The sequence below is a fragment of the Notechis scutatus genome, chromosome 5, assembly GCF_049901735.1.
Source record: "Notechis scutatus isolate UNSWTSFEM ecotype Mainland chromosome 5, rNotScu1.2, whole genome shotgun sequence".
Lineage (NCBI taxonomy): Eukaryota > Metazoa > Chordata > Lepidosauria > Squamata > Elapidae > Notechis > Notechis scutatus.
Genome location: NC_142013.1, coordinates 81,235,689 through 81,254,948, shown reverse-complemented (window position 1 = coordinate 81,254,948; position 19,260 = coordinate 81,235,689). Strand labels below are relative to the sequence as shown.

The 19,260-nt window shown below is 37.9% G+C and overlaps 2 protein-coding genes across 2 annotated transcripts; one reads left to right on the top strand and one right to left on the bottom strand.

Annotated features, from left to right (window-relative positions):
* Positions 1-1,920: 1,920 nt before the first annotated feature.
* UNC50 (unc-50 inner nuclear membrane RNA binding protein) lies at positions 1,921-8,611 on the bottom strand. Its single transcript, XM_026666820.2, has 7 exons — positions 8,205-8,611; positions 6,227-6,297; positions 4,899-5,182; positions 3,781-3,901; positions 3,007-3,146; positions 2,820-2,921; positions 1,921-2,287 (listed from the first exon to the last, which is right to left on the bottom strand). Exons 3-7 carry the CDS (start codon positions 5,176-5,178, stop codon positions 2,151-2,153), a joined length of 780 nt encoding a protein of 259 aa, XP_026522605.1. The 5' UTR covers positions 5,179-5,182; positions 6,227-6,297; positions 8,205-8,611; the 3' UTR covers positions 1,921-2,150.
* A 2,175-nt stretch (positions 8,612-10,786) lies between these two features.
* COA5 (cytochrome c oxidase assembly factor 5) lies at positions 10,787-15,482 on the top strand. The gene is made up of 3 exons (XM_026666823.2): positions 10,787-11,000; positions 13,621-13,704; positions 15,241-15,482. The coding sequence occupies exons 1-3, from the start codon at positions 10,899-10,901 to the stop codon at positions 15,280-15,282; spliced, it is 228 nt and encodes a 75-aa protein (XP_026522608.1). The 5' UTR covers positions 10,787-10,898; the 3' UTR covers positions 15,283-15,482.
* Positions 15,483-19,260: the final 3,778 nt, after the last annotated feature.

The following is a 19,260-nucleotide window of genomic DNA, read 5'->3' as shown; positions in this document are numbered from 1 at the left end:
AAATACCACTGGAATAACTTGTGTACGTAAAACTAACCTACAAAAATGATTTTTATATGCAATAGTTTACACACATATTTACATAAACAGAGAGCATAATTCCAGCTGACATAGAATGGCTATCTTAGAATAGTTTTCTTTTTAATTTTCTGAGGTGGGATAACGATTAGGGAAAGAAGATGGGAAAGAAAATCATTATGACATAGTGCTTTCCCTGCAAAATCATCTTGTGAGATTATATGCAAATTTGATCAATAATTTTATTCAGTTTACTACCTCTCATTTTATTTCCCCCTCTTGCAAACTATTACATATGATTTATATATGCCATATTCTCCATGCCCTCCTAAGAACGTTGTCACATACCACCTCTACTGACTACTTAGTAGAGTTTATATATTAAAAGTACATGAATAGCAAAAAGTATGGACATTTTAGCAAGTCCAAGGGTAACGTAGTGCAATTTTAAACATCTCTTCACTTTCTATAAAATTTATCAGGCTTTTTATATAACCTGGAGAATTTAGGGGCACAATGGTGTTATGCTTTTCCTGGTCCTCTAGAATTATGTAAATGTGTATGTGTTAGAAGCTGCCAGACTAACACAAGAATGGTTAGACTATTTTCCAGAATATATGATCACAAAGTGGGTTGGGTAGTGTTTCCCACCTTAAGCGATAGCTACGACCTAATGCTAAGCATGTTTTCATTTATTATTTGGAATGAGTAGCAGTAGAAGCACAGCTTCTTTGGGGCCAACATATTCACATGAAACGTTACTAAGTTTTTACCCACCTTTTTATATGGGTGGCAACATGGCAAACATATCTAATACTGCTGCTGCATTTTTTTCACCACAACAACCACTTTATGTGGCAAGTGATTGAGGGAATAGGACTGGCCCAAAGTCACTCAGCTGGCTTTCATGCCCCAGGAAGGCCTAGAACTCAACCTCCCAATTTCTAGGCCAGCACCCATAAGTCTTCTAGAGTCTGGAATAGAATCTTTATAATATCTTTTTTCTTACAAAGAATATTTTAGAAAAATTTTTAAAACCACCATCCTATTTTTTTTCTCTTGTGTCTTGAATTTGGGGTGTATTTCTCCAGCTCTCACACATTTATGAGATAACAGCTGATTTTTTTTCTCGATTTTCCTGGAGTAGCCAAATTACAAAGAAATATTGTCTTTAAAACACACTAGGTGTCATGCCCCGTCTGAATCTGAAGACGACAAACAGCTGACAAGGAGCAGAAATGTGGCTCCATTGGCTATGGAGGAAACTGGGGAAGGGCAAAGTCAGGCTGGACAGAGTAGGGGAAGAGGTAGAACAAGGGAGAGGGAGTTCAGAGGAAGACCCAGGCCCATCTCCTTTTCATCCTAGGGCACGCAGGGAGGAACGGAGAAGAAAGCAACGTGAGTTGCATGGCTTACAGGGGAGGAGATGGCCCTGACTCCCTTCATTAGGCACATCTGGGAAGAGAGTTTAAAGGATAGGCAGCTGAGAGCAGTGTTTGCTGGGAACAAACCAAGTTTATCTTGTGTTGACTGCAGTTATCTGCATTCCTGGCATCCTCCCAACTGGGTTGATTAACTGCCGTTCCTTCATTTTTGGAACTGCCAGATTAATTTACCTCATCTTGCCTTCATTGGACTTAAAGCAGCCAAAGGCTGTTCCTGGGAGAGTTTTTCTCCAGACCAGAAGGTAACCAGGACATTGGGGGCAAAGTTGGAGCTAATAAAGGGACTCCTACTTATTATCTGACTGTGTTGCCTTTGTGCCATGCCCCGGGACACCACACTAGGCATTTATAAGTAAAATAAAACCAGTCCCTCTACTTGCTTAATCTTGAATTTTGTATTATCTTATTGAATGACTTAATATATAAAAAGTGTATGAAGAAATCTACTTAAAAGCAATTGAATTTTAAAAAGAATCTTTATTACAGAGATATACAACTCTTCCACAAAGGAGGGATATAGAAGGCTTATTGTCAGAAGGCTGTCAGTGTTTTTTAAAAAACAAAAACCCAAATATTTTGTATACACTGTTCTACAGTGAGGAGTAAGTTATTTACAGGAATGTACAAGAGTATCTTCATCTCACCAGGTTTGACATTTGTACAAGGTATGGTTTATTGGAGACCAGTTTATTTCACTCTGTATGTGTAGAAAACGCAAAGTGCTTTCGTAAAGTTCCACCCAATGGCTAAAGAGACCACGTATAGCAAGATGAGAAGCGCAAATGGATACAGAAGGATCACCGTGTTCTTCAGGAATGGCAGCGCTGAAAGGGAGCAGAGCTTCAGTAGAAACCAAGACTGCATCTCTTTGTCTCAAGGATAAGAAAGAGCAGGAAGGACTCCCTCCTGTGTGCAAGAAAGCTAACACACCTTCACTAAAAACATATCCCCAGAGCAATTGCTAATTCTTGGAAATATGAAGCTTCCTGAAACAAAAACAGACCACTGAAGGAAATGGCGGAGTTGGCACTCAGGGGGCTCATTTAAGTAATTTACTATACCCCAAAGGAGGGTATGGCAAGACAACTATGGAGGTTTTATGCTAAGGAGCAAAAGTAAAGATTGAACTGAGCTTCTCTGTGATTAGATAGTCCTTGATTTATGGCGGGTTGCTTATAACACAGTTCTGAAGACCACCTCCTCCCTGGTGGCTACATAACCGCATTATGCAACTGGCTCACAAAAATGGCTGTTTGATAATGATGTAACATTGATGCACCCTTGTTTAGTACCAACAAAACTGTTCTTTCTCATCTGCCATACTAAGTTCTTGCTGAAAGCTTTACCATTACTTACCACTGTACCCCAGAAATGTCACATAGATGTAATAACCAATTGCAACCAGCCAGAAAGTATTTCCAACAAAATAGCCAAGAGATGATGCTGATAAAATTACATCTGCAAGAGATAACCCAGGCTCAGTATAGGACATAAAAGAAAGCAAGACAATAAAAGTGCTTCAAATTTTTAAAAAAATACTTACGATGAATGAAAAACAACTGGATAAAATGCAGGATAACAAGAAGTGGGTAGAAAGCATTCAAATGAACATCAAAGGCATATCCCCACTCTACATCATAGTCCCTGTTCTGATGTTTAAGCAAAAATTTATTGGAGATAAACCTTTGAGGGAGAAATTCAAAACCTATGTATTACAATGTGCAATATTTTATTATTTTAATATAGCATGAAACAACTCTTTAAATAACTTTCTTGTGTATAACATGAACTCTTTTTGCGTTTTGTAGTACTTTCAAATCCAAATGTATTTTTGATCTAGAAATCCAAAATAAATCTTACAAGTTCTTTTAAGGAATATTATAAAAGCAAAAGAATAGTTTTGATTCCCTAGCTGAATATTAAAAATACAAATATATACTTCAGTATGGAACTTTATTTTTTCACCCTCCTCAAATCAGAGCAAGGGAAAAAAAGATTTTCCACTCTCTTTAATACAGTATGTGCCTATTATATGGCAGAAAATCCTAAGCATATTTTTCTAGTCATTTTCTAGTCCAGATGGTTTCCATAAATTCTATTGCATACATAAATGTCAAGTAATGGTAATATGATAACAAGTGAACCCAGAATTAATTTAAATTTTGTATGACCTTCTCCAGAAAGAAAAATCCAATATGTGACTTTCCTTTTAAATCTTGAGCTGATACTGGAGTAAACTGTTAATTTTAAATATTCTGTTTGGAAGTTGCAATTTTTAAATTCAGAAATCTGCATTTTAAGATTATTTTGAACTTACCACATTAAAGTTGCAATTAGAAGGCCAACTCCTACACAGTCTATAAACACGACCCAAAGCAACAGCTTTATCATTTCAACAAATCCGAAGCCTAACACAAATCCAAATCCTATAGTGGATACTGGAGGAGGAAGATGAACAGCAGTGACATATATGATTAATTCAAGGTATACACGATGCTCCAACTTTGGATAGTGATGTGCTCCCCAAATTTAATACTGCTTAAAGAAGACTCATTCAGTAATATGCCTCCATCTCCAATAAAGTTGTTGCTTATATAGTTTCATCTTTCCAAGCAAGTATTTTGTATTCCCTTGTCAATACTGCTAATCTGAAAACTAAGACGCATATACGTAGAGTGCCTTAGTTGGTACGTAATATTTTTATACTTAGATGTTTCTAAATTGATGAAGTAAGTTATAGATAATGGTGTCTTTTTTAAGACTAGGGTTGAAATAGCTCAGCAGGTTAACCTGCTTACCAACAGAGAATTACTGGATATTGGTGTTCCTAGAGTTCAGATACAATTCTTAGTTCCTTCACAAATACTATGAATCTGACTCTGCCAGCAGGTGTTCAGAGTCTTTGGGAATGTAGGCAGGGCACTTCTAGCTCTTAATTCTGTAATGGTTTACTCTGGTTGAGCACTATGTAAAACACTAATATTTATTTTATTTATATCCCACCTTTACTGTTTTTTTATAAATAACTCAAGGCTGTAAACCAGGGGTGTCCAACCTTGGCAACTTTAAGCCTGGAGGACTTCAACTCCCAGAATTCCAAAGCTGGCTGGGGAATTCTGGGAGTTGAAGTCCTCCAGGCTTAAAGTTGCCAAGGTTGGACACCCCTGCTGTAAACACACACAATACTTTTTTCCTCCTATTTTCCCCACAAGAACTCTGTGAGGCAAGTTGGGCAGGCAGAGAGTGACTGGCTCAAAATCACCTAACCAGCTTTTCATGTCTAAAACTCATGGTCTCCTCCTGGCTTCTAGTCTGAGGCCTTAACCACCAGACCAAACTGGTTACTGTTACTGAGGACTCATTACTACCAATACTTCAGGGCACCACGCTAGAAACACTAATTTCAAGTAGACAGGGAAGTTCTCGGCTACTTACCACACAGCCAGATACTCAGCAACACAAGAAAAGCTGGATCATCTCTAGCCCACTGGTCTTTTGTTTGTTTCCTATACTGAAAATTTCTGTACACCTTCTGTGGTGAAGTGAACAGATACAACATCTGCCACACAGCAAACTCAAAGTCCATGTGACGAAAATGAAGAAGTCTTCTCAAGTATTTATAGCGCTTTGCTCCAGCCGTGTGTCTTTCTGATGCTCTAGTATTTAAAGATCCATTGCCCTGATCTCGGGGATTAATTGATGTGGTAGGCAACATCTTGCTAAACAGGGGGAAAAATAGCCATCGTTTTTAAAAAGAAGTATATCTGAGCTAAAACTTCAAAGCAGGCACCAGTTTCCCATGTTGAAATTATAAACCACCTCTTCCCAGTTCTGGGTAGTAAATCCTTGCTCTGTTTTATATAAGCATGTATTAGATCCTGTTATTAAACATAGTAGTAGAAAGTCAATCCTCACACTCTCTGTTAAGTATACTCAAAGTGTTAACATACTAGATACAACTGCAAAAAATATTTCTCAAAAGATTCCAAATGAAAAAGTCATAAACTAATGGGAAGATGTTCCACTTCATCCATTTGGCATCACTATTCTTGAATGAGCAGAGAAATTAATATTAATACCTTGGCTAAGGTCATCATTTTATATGATTCTCTGGCTTTGGCAATGACGTGATTCAATACAAAGAACTCAATACATAAATAGCTATGGAAGAGTTTTATCTATTTCTTGTAAGATTTTTGGTGGGGATAATGCTTGCTTTTAAAAAAAACACTGCTTCCCAGAAATTTGGGAGAATTTCAAGATATATACAGCAACCGTGGCAGGATTTCCAATCCAAAATACTGACAAGCAGAGAAAGCAACAGTGAATCACTGGCAGTGATTTTTCTCTCTCATTGCCACTCCCCACCAGCCAAAGATTCATTCAGGTACCATAACAAGCCACAGCTACATGCATGAGCCTCAGGTTTCTACAAACTTCTCTTCCCCTCTTGTGCAAGAGAGTTATGTGGTTGGTATCAGGCCATTATCTTCTCACACAGGCCAAATTAAGACAAAATACATACTGACTTTGTAAAACAACTCTAAATGATCCAAAGCTTTATTAATTCATAAGATCATTGAATTGTACAAATGGAAAACAATATATCTGTAAATTATTTCTTTCTCACATAGTAGATCAAGGCAGGACTGTACTGCATGTACTAAGTATACTACGGTAGGAGATGGCAGAAAATGACAGCAAAGAGAGAAAGTTCTTAAATTATCTTTGACAAAAACAGGCAACAACTGAGCTTTTTATACCTTTTGATCCAACGTAGTAAATCTCAAATGGCTAGAGGTTTAGGGACAAGAAAACCATTCAGCAGACATAACTGTGGAAGAACAGAAATGAAAGTAAATCAATACTGTAAAGGGAATGAAAAGCCAGTTGCAGAAAATAAATACAGATAGTCCTTGACTTACAATCACAACTGAGCCCAAAAATTTCTGTCGCTAAGTGAGACATTTGTTAAGTGAGTTTTCTCCATTTTACTACTTTAATTGCCACATTTGTTAAGTGAATCACAGTAGTTAGTGTTACGTTGTTAAATTTATCTGGTTTCCTCATTGACTTTGCTTGTCAGGTCACAAAAGGTGATCACCTGACACTGGGATCCTACAACTGTCATACATTTGAGTCAGTTGCCAAGCACCTGAATGTTGATCATGTGACCATGGGGATGCTGCAACAGTCATGTGAAAAACAGTTATGAACGGTCACTAAACAAACTGTGGTAAGTCATAGACTACACATGTTTGCAAGGTTGTTTTTCTGAGGGAAGGCTAAGTAGAACAAGTTGTGTCTTTGCTGCTAAAGTTTTAAGGGGAAGAATGAAGGTAAAAGTAATCAACAACAGGAATTAGCCAATGAAAGAAATTCCTAGAAGAAGAAACCCCAAAATCAAACCTAGAAGAAGGCAACAGACAACTACCTACTTTAGCATTTTTGTCAAGTCTGTAGAGATTCTCAGCCATCCACGTCATGGTTGTCCCAAAGGTGCTTTTTCATGAGGCAACTGGACTTTCATGAGGCAACTGGACTTTCTTGTTTTTTTCTTTGAAGGCTTAAAAAAAAAGACAGTCTAGTTGCCTCCTGAAAAAGAACCTTTGGGACAATCATGACCTGGATGATTGAGAATCTCTACAGACTTTTTAGCTATACAATTTGGGATGACACCCTTTGAATGGTGTGGGAGTAGGAATGGATTTCCAGAGGAAAAATTGCAGACTACAGCAACTCAGGTGACCCTGAGGACACAGATAAACCTTCAAGTGCTTCAACTCTTCAAAAAGGATGCAAATGACCAGCTGTCTGCAAGGAATATAAATCCTTCCATTCCCCACTATCCTATCAGAGCTAAAGAAACTGCTTGGATGAGAAGTGAAATGTCTTCAAAGAAAGAAAAAAAACCTCCAGTTGCCTCCTGAAAAAGCACCTTTGGGACACTCTGTCAAAGAAATTATATGGGCATAGATCAAACATTTAGCTAATATAAGTTAAATCTCAACAAGTCAGGACAATGCCAGCAACTGCCTGTGGAACATATAAATTCATATATAAAACATATAAATTCAGAAAGTTAACGAGCAGGAAAGCTAGTAATATTTGTTCAGCAAGATACAGCCCAAGCATAAAACCAACACATAAAACAGACACATTACACTTTAATTTATAAAAGGAGAACCCAAGATCCTATAGGAGGATCCTATAAGATCCTATAGGAAGAGACAGAGGCATTCTGAAAATAGAAGCAAAAAATATTCCTAAATAGCCAAAGAAGATATAAGTGGCTTTGGCTTCAAGAACAGATACAGAGGGGCCAGTCTGTTGAAGAAATAAAGAGAATATTAATCCTAGAAAGGAAAACCATGACAGATTTAGAAAAGCTCATCAAACAGGCTACTATGTTTCTGTAACGACCAAAAAAAAACAAAAAACCTGAGTTCTTAAAGCAACGTTTTATCTGCGATGGTTTTTAAAGCAACGTTTTATCTCGACCAACTGAAGGGAACAGAGGAAGCAGGAAACCAAAACACCAGTGGACAAAATCGGAATATCCCCGGAGGCTACGATGCGATGGAGGGTATATTCGTCTGTTTTGATTCCCTGGATTCGGGCACTTCAGTTAGAGACAGATGAGAATTTGCTTGACAAGCCATGGTTTATGCTAGCTCGGCAAGTCAGAGGCCGGCGCGGAGAGCAGCGGGAAGGGAGAAGGTGGGGAGAGGCCGCAGGTACCTTTGAAGGCAGGAGCGATCGAGGCGGTAGAAAAACACGGATTATTAAAAGCCAAGGCGCCACTTGCAGAACGGAGAAGGGAGGAAAAGGGGGGCGTGGCTCTGCCCGGATTCCCACCGTTCCAGAACCCCCGGAACGTTCCAACCACTTTCACTCTACGCGAGCGGCCTCTTCTCGTCTGGGGGCTGCGCCGGGGAGGGAGGGGAAAACTACAGAGGCTCCCCGGAGGAAAACACCCCCGTCCCGCAAATCCTGCTTGATTGCCGCCCGCTCCCACCACTCACAACCCCCCAAGTTGCTGACTCTTCCGTAACTTCCAGCCTCCCCCCCACAAATGCCAAAGCGCATGCGCACGCAATACACAGGTTGACAGTGGGACGTTGGCTCGGCCACGGAGTCCTGTGGGTAGTTTTTAAGCGCAGGATGATGACGTACAGGGACTTTTTAAAAATGTAGAAGGGTCAATCATTGAACAGGAATATGTTATAGCGGGTTACGTTTTATTTTTTATTCATTTTATTTGGTTTGTCAATTGCTTACAAGATAATAGGTATATTTATTTATTTATTTATTTATTTATTTGATTTGCCAATTGTTTACAAGATAATAAGTATAAATGTATACATAGTTGTGAATACATGAAATGGGTACATATAAGAAAAATAAAAGAATAAGAGAAACAATAGGACGGGGACGGTAGGCACGTTGGTGCGCTTATGCACACCCCCTACAGGCCTCTTAGGAAAGGGGTGAGGTCAATAGTAGACAGTCTAAGGTTAAAGTTTTTGGGGTTTGGGGAAGAAACTACAGAGTCGGGTAGAGTATAAGTAAAAACATAGTTATGAATACATGGATACATATAAGAAAAATAAAAGAAATAAAAGAAACAATAGGACTGGAACGGTAGGCACGTTAGTGCGCTTATGCACTCCCCCTGCAGACTTCTTAGGGGTGAGGTCAATAGTAGACAGTCTAAGGTTAAAGTTTTTGGGGTTTGGGGAAGAAACCACAGAGTCAGGTAGAGTATTCCAGACATTGACCACTCTGTTGTTGAAGTTGTATTTCCAGCAATCAAGTTTGGTGCGATTAACCTTGAGTTTGTATCTGTTGTTTGCTCTTGTGTTGTTATGGTTGAAGCTGAAGTATTCATTGACAGGTAGGACATTGCAATGTATGATTTTACATACTATACTTAGATCAGATTGAAGGCGCCGTAGTTCTAGATTTTCTAGGTCTAGAATTTCAAGTCTGGTGGCATAAGGTATTCTACAATGACTAGAGGAGTGGAGAACTTTCTTGTGAAATATTTCTGGATTTTCTCAACTGTGTTAATATCAGATACGTAATGTGGGTGCCAGACTGATGAGCTGTATTCGAGTATTGGTCTAGCAAATATTTCGTATGCTCTAGTTATTAGTGTAATATTACCAGAGAAAAAGCTACGTAAGATTAGGTTACGTAAGATTAGGTTACGTTGCAAGTTTCTTTTTGTTTCTAAATACTACGGAGAGATATTTTATTTTTATTTATTTTATTTTGTCAAGCGATTATAAGATAACAGGTATAAGTATAAACATAGTTATGAATACATGAAATGGATACGAATAAGAAAAAAAAAAGAAAGAAACAATAGGACAGGGGCAGTAGGCACTATTTGTTTTATGCTGATTCTCCAATGCTAAACCGACTCACCATTGCATTTTTATTTAAAATAATGCATTTTGTTCATCTCACTATTCCCTTTTGAAGTAAACAATAGCGGGCAACGAGCAGAAATAATTATTCATGCATTTTTATCATTAAAGCATCTAACGTAGCAGTATGTACTATTCTACTGTGGGAAAGAATTCCAAATTGCAAAAATCGATGGACATAAGATTGCGGAAGCAAAGAGTTACGCAACTCCCTATCGCTTTGCTGGTCATCTATTTATGTCTCTCTTTTTTGCCGTACAAAGGTAGTTGTTATTCAGGGTTAGTTTACCATTTTGCACTCAGCCTTAGGGGCGATACTAGATTTTCAATTACAGAGCTATTTTTCATACCAAAAGGGGAAAGGCATAGCTGTGCAACACTTAGCCATAGTCAATCATAGATTACACAGTAGACCACAATTGACTGCGTTCACTTTCATTAAGAAACGATTTCGGATTTACCATAGCCAACACCCTATCATTTCAGCTTAAGAGTTTCGCATGAATGCGTTGATGATGCATATCAAACAAAAATAGAACAACCTTACAAATAAGATCCCCTCCAAAGCTATAAATCAAGGGTCCCCCAAACCTGGCAACTTTAAGACTTGTGGACTTCAGCTCCCAGAATTCCTCAGCCAGCATAGCTGGCTGAGAGTCTGGAGTTGATCCAAGTCTTAAGGGTCCTCAGGACTGAACTCTTGCTATAAATAAACTCCTGCCTCTAAATACTGACTACTTCTTCCACTGAAGTCTTACGGAGCGTTTTCTCGCCCGCGGGAGCGTGAGAGGCACGTAAAGCAGCACAGCATCCAATTGAAAACGAAGCTCCCCCCACGCGCAAGCGAGGCGCCTTTTCTATACTTTTCGTAACTCCAGGAACATAGGTGAAAGGTGAGCGAAGCTGCGGTAGCTCTCGGGAAGCGTAGTTCTTTTTGCGGCTTGAGGAAGTTGCGGAGCCGCGGGTGACGGACGCCGCAAGCCAGAAACGCATCGCCGCGATGCCGAAATACTACGAAGGGAAAGAGGAGGACAGGCGGGCGTGCTCCGGGGTACGCGAGGATCTGAAGTCCTGCCTGCTGGAGTGCCCCTGCGTCATCAAGGTAGCTGGGAGGCTGCGGGAGGATGGAGTTTCTGAGGGGGGTCGCTTGGGTCCTTCGGCGGCAAGGCGGCTGAGGAGATGGGGCGGCGGGGTAGAGAAAGGCCCCCCAGAGCATTCCGTTGCCCCAAAGGTGCTTCTTTCAAACGGCAACTGGACGTTCTTTGTTTGCTTTGAAGACGTTTCGCTTCACATCTAAGCAGCTTCTTCCGTTCTGACCGAATAATAGGATAGGATAGAATTCAATTCAATTCAATCCTTTATTGGCCAAGTGAGATAGGGATTACACATGAAATCAATTAAAAACAAAGGAGGAAGGAGATACCTTCAGGAAGAACAGTGTAAGGAAATAAGCACATCAGCTGTAAGATGGAAAGGAAAAACCAATGTATGCATGTCTAACACACAAGAAGACAGCTGTTTCTATTAATGTTAAAACCCTTTCACACAAAATGTTTCTCTTCTGCTAAATGTCACATGAATATGTTAAAATATTTATTTAAAACATTTATATAGCCATCTATCTTCTAACCAATTCTGGACGGTCCCCAATCAAAAGTTAACACATATAAAATGATATTGAAACTATAAAACTAAACACATGAAAAAATTAAAATAAACCACAATAGGTTATTAAGAATCAATACTTGAAAACTACTACTAGTTATAGTCAAATGTAATTTCTGCAAAGTTCAAGGTTTTGCTCAGAATTATATACATGCACTGCACTAGGATATAGATGTTGTCATGAAAAGGGGTTGATTCAAATCCAAATTTCTCGTGCATAATGTATAACAATGATAGCAGCAAATCCGGATTACCAGGAGCCAAAGAAACTCCTTCATCTCTGCCATGAAAGCACTCACTCTCTTGATCAAAAAGGCTACTTCTTTTTTTTTTAATGCTGAAGCCAATACTTTTATTTGGCGGGACGGCTCTCTAAGGAAGCCGGCAGCCTTTCACAGCCAAGTCCCCCTGTCCAGGCTGGCTATTCTTCTTTTGGAAAAGGACGGCACCAAATGCCTATGGGAGATTCTCAGTCATCCAGGTGGGTGGTTGTCCCAAAGGTGCTTTTTCAAAAGGCAACCGGACTCTCAGGAGACAGACCTAATGGACCGGGTGACGTGCAAGGAATATAAATCTGTCCATTTTGCACCATGTCCAATAGTTTGGACATAAACTGTTTCCACTCCCTTCCCTCAAAACGACGCTACAGAGCATTGCACACCAGAACAACTAGACACAAGGACAGTTTTCCCCCGAAAGTCATAACTGTGCTAAACAAATAATTCCCTCAATACTGTTTAACTATTTACAAAGTCTGCACCACTATGATGCATCACTCCTTATCACCCATCCCCTCCCACTTGTGACTGTAGGACTGTAACTTTGTCGCTTATATCTTTACAATTTATACTGACTGTTTCCTAGTATGATTTGATTTCTTATTGTACCCTATGACTATCATTAAGTGTTGTACCTGATGATTCTTGACTCTTGAAGAATGTATATTCTCTTTAAAGTACACTGAGAGCATATACACTAAAGACAAAATTCCTTGTATGTCCATTCTGAGAAGGCTATCAGGCTGCATATATGAAGAAAAGAAATATTAAACTCAGTAAATTTTGAACAGCATTTCTGATATGAATGTAACAATAAGTTATTTCAGCTACAGAGCTGTCATTTTTAAAAGGTGCATACATTTTATGAGGGTTTACAGTAAAAAAAAGTGTGCAGTGGTCTTGTTTGATAAGAATGTACAGTATCTTATAAAATCATAAGAGAATATGAAAAGAAGACTAGCTACTAAAATGATGTCTTTTCTGTCCTTTCAATTTTTTAAAAAATGAGATAAACATAGGTAAACAGTCTTCCTGGACCAGGGTCACTTTTAGAATGGTACAATATGTTATGAATACAAATAGCTGCTTCAGTAATTGGCCAATCATAAAATATTTATTTACTAGAGAACAACCCCCTGCCCCAAGTATCTCTATGTTCTCAGTGGGTCCTTTGTGAAGGTCAGTGGTATTGCTGGAAATAAATATGACACTAAAAGTGGGACTTTACTTTGCATCATGCCAATGTTTGTATAAGTGTTCTTGTTTAAAACAGATAAATAGATCTGGTGTGTAGTAAAACAAGTGTTTGACAGCATATTATGACAAGTTGTGTATTGATTGCCTATTGCTGAATGGGAGCAAAGAATTTTAATATTTTATCATACAACATACTGTTAGATTCAGTAAGAATCCAATGCAGAATGCCCATATGAAAAAGCTCAGCTTTGAGAATGGTTCTTGAAATATAAGTCCAGCCAGCTTTTGTTAATGTCAAACCTAGAAACTATTGAGATAGTCCTTCACAAATTTAGTTCCATTCTTGTGAAATTTTTTCTCTGGGCCTTCTACAGTCATCTTGAGGAAGGGTATATGAAGACAGTTTTGTTTTTCATGCAATGTTTTTTTTAATTTACATTTTTAACAAGTTTTACTTTTTGGTCATTCTTTGCTTTTGCTTATATTGGAAAAAATTGTTGTGAAAGATTATGTATAATGTAAATTTTTGCTACCACCTAAATGAATATATTGAATCTTTTATCTGGGTATCTTTTGTATCAGGAAGGGAAGAGCGTCAAACAATGCTTGAAGGAAGGACATTGCAGAGGTTTGCTAATTTCCATGTTTGAATGCAAGAGATCGTTGGTAAGTTTGTAGGAGGAACCAAGTTGAGAAAATTGCAGAAATGTAAGAGGCTGCTGCTGAGCTTGCTTTTTTGTTCTACATAAATCACTACCTTCTCTCTGCAAACTGCAAAATGGAATCTACTTGTAGAGAGCAGACAACATATGTATATTTCGTTAGATTAAGGTGATTATTTGTTCAAGACCTTTTCCTGTATTCTAAATTGCAACTTGCTGATTTTATTCTCTGTAACTCAGTGTAAGCCATTAGAAGCTCAGCCCATCCCTGGCTATGTGAGTGGAGTCACACACTACTGTTAGAGGGAAAAAATGAGAAACCTCTATTGCTTGTTAATAAACTTATTTGCTTCTTGGTTCAATTCAAGGTATTGATCATCACCTTTATACATAGAGCCAGGATATCTGAGGAATCATATCACCCCAATCAGACTAGCCCACCTCACTGGTTCCAGCAGAAAGGACCTACTTCAGATCCCACCTGGCAACAAATTTCAGTTGGTGGGGTCCAGGAGAAGAGCCTTTGGAATATTCTGTTGGAAGTGAGGTCCCCCTCCCACACATCTGACCTTCCAGAAGATCCTGAAAATTTGGCTCTGCTGCTTAGCCTGGGGCTTATTACATTGGAGGTGGCTGAGTGGGTATAGAAGATCTCCCCCTCCAGACTTTTTCTATGGATTATACAACCATCAGTACAGGCAACATTTCTTAGTTTTTCAGCCTAAGTTTTTATTTATTTAATAAGTTTATATTGTTATCAATCTCATATACATGGTTTTGAACGATTAACAATTAAAACAAAATAAATACAAGATGAAACAGCCAAAATTTAAAAACAATATAACATCAAAAATAGCTGCAGAGAACGTAACTATTACATTTGCTTATTAATCATGTAATATACAGACTATAACATTCTTAATCAACAGTAGTTTTAGAAATCCCGGATAAAGCAAAGGGGAATATATCAAGTGGGTTCTTAAAAAAGTGCATTTGTTTATTTTTGAGCTTACAAGACTGATTCAAGATAGTAATATTTATTTTTTACATCCTGCCAATCTGGACAACATAGATTTAATATTGTTTCTCTCTATGAATCCCAACACTCATTAAGAACATGAAGTCAAACTGTGTTCTAATTTTATAAAATAAAATTCTGAAAAAAAATACCATAGAAGTTCCAGTTAATTATGCATGGATGTGAAGATAATTACAAGCATGACTTTCCAAAAAAGCTATTCAAATTTGAATAGCTTTAACTGCTTATTGTATAACTGCTGAACATATTGCTTTTGTAGGCATTTTTTAAAATGTTGAATGTACTTTTAATCTAAACTGTTTTAAACTTGGTAAAAAATAAATAAATAGTTACCTATTTAGAATTCTTTCCAAGAAATTTCTTTCCAGGAAATACAATCTGTACTATATGCTAAATATTGCCATATTTTCTTATAAGCTTCCTAAAATAAAACTAGTTATAGGAAGTTTTAAATAATAAAAAGTTAGTATTTATTTATATTTATTTTTTTCTCCCTTAAAGTTGGATAACAGAACAAGATTCAGAGGAATAAAAGGATACTGAAGCTGCCTTTTAAGATGCAATCTTGGGGATATTTTTGGCAGATTGAAGAACCACAGTTTTCTGGGTTTCCTTCAAAGCTATTCCTGGATGTGATATCATGAAATGATTGGCACTGTGCATACCAGAGGTACTGAATTGAAAATCAAGCCTGGCAGTTTTGTGGCTATCATATTGTAAATAAAATCTTTAATTTCAAACAATCTCTTTAACCTTGGGCATTATTTTTTTAGGAACTGAAATAATGTATAGGTTGATTCATTCTATAATAATGTTTCAATATGTAATATTATTGTACTTATATTTTATAGCTTTTTAGCAAGTGTTCTGCAAAAATGCCAAATTAAGTAGACACCTTATTCTCATATGAAAGTATTGCTGTAGTTCTGGAAAAGATATATAAGCGTGGAGTCATATAATATAATGTAAGCTGGTATCCACTGAAGTAGATAAATGTGTTTACTACAAACATTCATGAATATCCAGATCCAGCAATTGAGGTAGAACTCATTTTCTGCAAACACTGCAATTTCAGAAAACTAGGATGTGCTCTCGCAGAACTTTGGACCCTCTGGAAGTCATTTGAGAGAGCCATGCTCTTATGTGGCCTCCAGACTCTCAAAAATGAGTTTGTTTTATTCGTATTTCATTTTTATAATCATTTGATGTTTCTTTATATAATACATAGCACCACACATGATTAGAGTATATAAAAAATAAATGAATATGTAAATAATGGTTTCTCCTTTCTTTTTGGGGGGAGAGGGGAGGAACATACCAGATGAATCAATTAGGCGTTCTCTGAATGTTTGACATACCGAGATCAAAATAATGTTCAATTCAATTCAAACCTTTATTGTCCACCATGTGTACAATGAGATTGGCTGAGCCTCCCTTTGGGTGCTCCCCCCCAACACAATACAACTCCTAGTGAAAACAAAAAACAAAATCCCTAACCCAGTGAATCCTACTGACAAACACAATCCTATTGCTCCATGTGAACTTATTGCAGTGAAGTGTTAATGTGTAATGTGAAGTGTTAGTAGCACTTTATAATGCCTTAGGAAGACCACACTTGAAATATTGCATCCAGTTTTGGTCACCACGATGTAAAAAAGATGTTGAGACTTTCAAGAAAGAGTCCAGAGAAGAGCAACAAAGATGATTATGGGGCTGGAGACTAAAACAAAGGAAGAACAGTTGCAGGAATAGATTGTGTTTAGTTTAATGAAAAAAGGACTAGGGGTGATACAATAGCAGTGTTCCAATATCTAAGGGGTTGCCATTAAGACAAGGAAGTCAACCTAGTCTCCAAAGCATCTGAAGGCAGGACAAGAAGCAGTGGATGAAAACTAATCAAGGAAAGAACTAACCTAGAACTAAGGAAAAACATCTTGACAATGAGACCAATTAATCTATGGAAGGATTTGTTTCCAGAAGTTGTGGGTGCTCCAACACTGGAGATTTTTAAGAAGACTTGGACAACAACGTATAGGATTTCTTGAGCAAGGGGTTGGTCTAAAAGACCTCCAAGGTCCCTTCCAATTCTGTTATTCTGTTACCTAGAAGGCAAGGATGCTATAACTCCAGCTACTACATGCCAATAAATAACTAAATACCGTATTGGCACTAGATTCCCCGTGTTTGCCTTTTGTTAAAAGACTTTGCAGTAAAAATGCAGCATTCCCCACACAGGTACGAACATAATGGAGCCCCAAATTTCCATTGCTAAGCAAGACAGTTAAGTTAGTTGTGCCCCATTTTATGACCTTTTTGCTGCAGTTGTTAAGGAAATCGTTGCAGTTGTTAAGTTAATCTGGCTTCTCCCATTGACTTTGCTTGCCGGAAGCTGGCTGGGAAGGTTACAAATGGTGATTCCATGTCTATGGGAAAGTGCAACTGTCATAAATACATTCCAGTTGTCAAGCACCTGAGTTTTGATCACATGACTATAAAACTGGTCTTAGTCTCCACAATTGGGACCAGCATCTCCAGTGCGAAGCAACACAGTTGTACAATGAAACACCACATCACCATAACAGACTTATACCATCTGTTCTGCTGCTGTTGCTAAGTGAATCAGTCAGGTCTTCAATCGTGACATCACATGACCGCGACTTGTGACTTCCTAATGCATACTGATAGCATGGATATTATTTTCAATTTAATGCATAATTTTGATTGCTCTTAATATGAATTAAAAGGAATTTTTTTCCTGTTTCAAAATATCCCATAGAGAACCAAACTGATGTTAAATACTTTTTTCAATTTTGTGCAAGGCATTTGAAAGAGGCTATTCAGAAAATGAATAATTTTGAAGTGACTGTTAGGTGCAAAGATGATCAGGAACAGCTTTGGAAGTAGTTGAATGGATCTTATTGAAAGTTGAGCATCGTATAAGTTAAATAAATAATCTGAAAAAAGATGCAGATGGGATGCTTCCTTTGTGCTTGTACATGTCAAGTATCTTTTGCAAATGTGTTTATCCAAAGAAATTTATGAATTATATTTTTCCATAATTTTGCTACTTTTGCAAATAACTGATAATTCAACTTGCACTATTTCCTGGTCAGATCGTATACTATTTATTTGTATACTCCCAATTTCTGGAAAGCACTATGTACTCTATATGTGTGGGTGTGTGGGTGAAATGTCTGAGATGACGATTATAAACTATCCTGTTTGTTAGACTGGATTTAGCTACTTCCAAAATAAGTTGTTCAAAAGTAGCAACACATGTCTTTTAACTTTATTTTTTTCTTTCATGTTTATTTTCATTGTATACTAATTTTTAGTCTTCTAAGGAAACAGGAAACACTAGAATGACTCAAAATTTGAAATGCAGTTTGTTTATTTGTAAAACCATTTTGAAGCTTTTTCAGTGAAAGAAGCCTAAACTGATCACAGCAGAACTATAATTATTGGTTATTCTTAGGTATGTTAAGAGAGAAAGTTTTACAGTGCTTTTTCCCTTTGTTTTATGTATGATGAGTTGTTTATTTATTTATTTTTTTGAAAATTGATTAGTTCAAAGAAGGAGGAGGAAGAGAACCATGGAGATTAGTAACCAAAATAATGAATTGCAAAATCAAAATATTCTATTGGGTCACTGTGTCTACTAACTGAGGAATTCTGCGACTTTGTTTGGGAATTCTGAATTGAACACCACATGTCTTAATTTTTAGGAAATACTGCTTTAGCCTATTCTGAATAGAATAGAATCAAATTGAATCAAATGACAGAGTTGGAAGGGACCTTGATCGCCCTAATCTAACCCCCGTACTCAGGCAGGAAACCCTATACCATTTCAGACCAATGGTTATCCAATCTCTTCTTCAAATTTTCCAGTGTTGGAGCATTAATCTGGTGGTGATGCCATCTAACCCACATTTTTCTATCTTATCAAGTAGTAGGTTGTGGTCTACTTTATCAAATGCCTTACTGAAGTCCAAGTAAATATTATATCCACAGCTCTTCTCTGGTCCATTTTGTCACTTTGTCAAAGAATGTAATAAGATTTGTCTGGCTGGCATCATCAAACTAGGGCAGTTTGATTTTAAGAGCGCAGTATACACAGCTAAAATGAGACCTGGATAACGGTGCTCAGATTCATAGGAGCAGGCATTTCCTGTGCTAACGCACTATTCATTCAAAATGTGCCTCAAAGGGGAGAAAAAAATCGGTCTTAATATTATTACATGCTGAGAGATGCCTAGGCCAGGGGTCTCCAACCATGGCAACTTTAAGACTTGTGGACTTCAACTCCTAGAATTCCTCAGCCAGCAAAGCTGGCTGAGGAATTCTGGGAGTTGAAGTCCACAAGTCTTAAAGTTGCCAAGGTTGGAGACCCCTGGCTTAGGCGACCGTTACCACAGCTGCGCTGTAAAAAGATCAAGCCACCACTAGATAGCGCTCTCCAGGAATTACGAAATCTCGCCCTCTCTCTCGGCTGCCGCCTCGCGCTCATCCGGATCCCCGCAG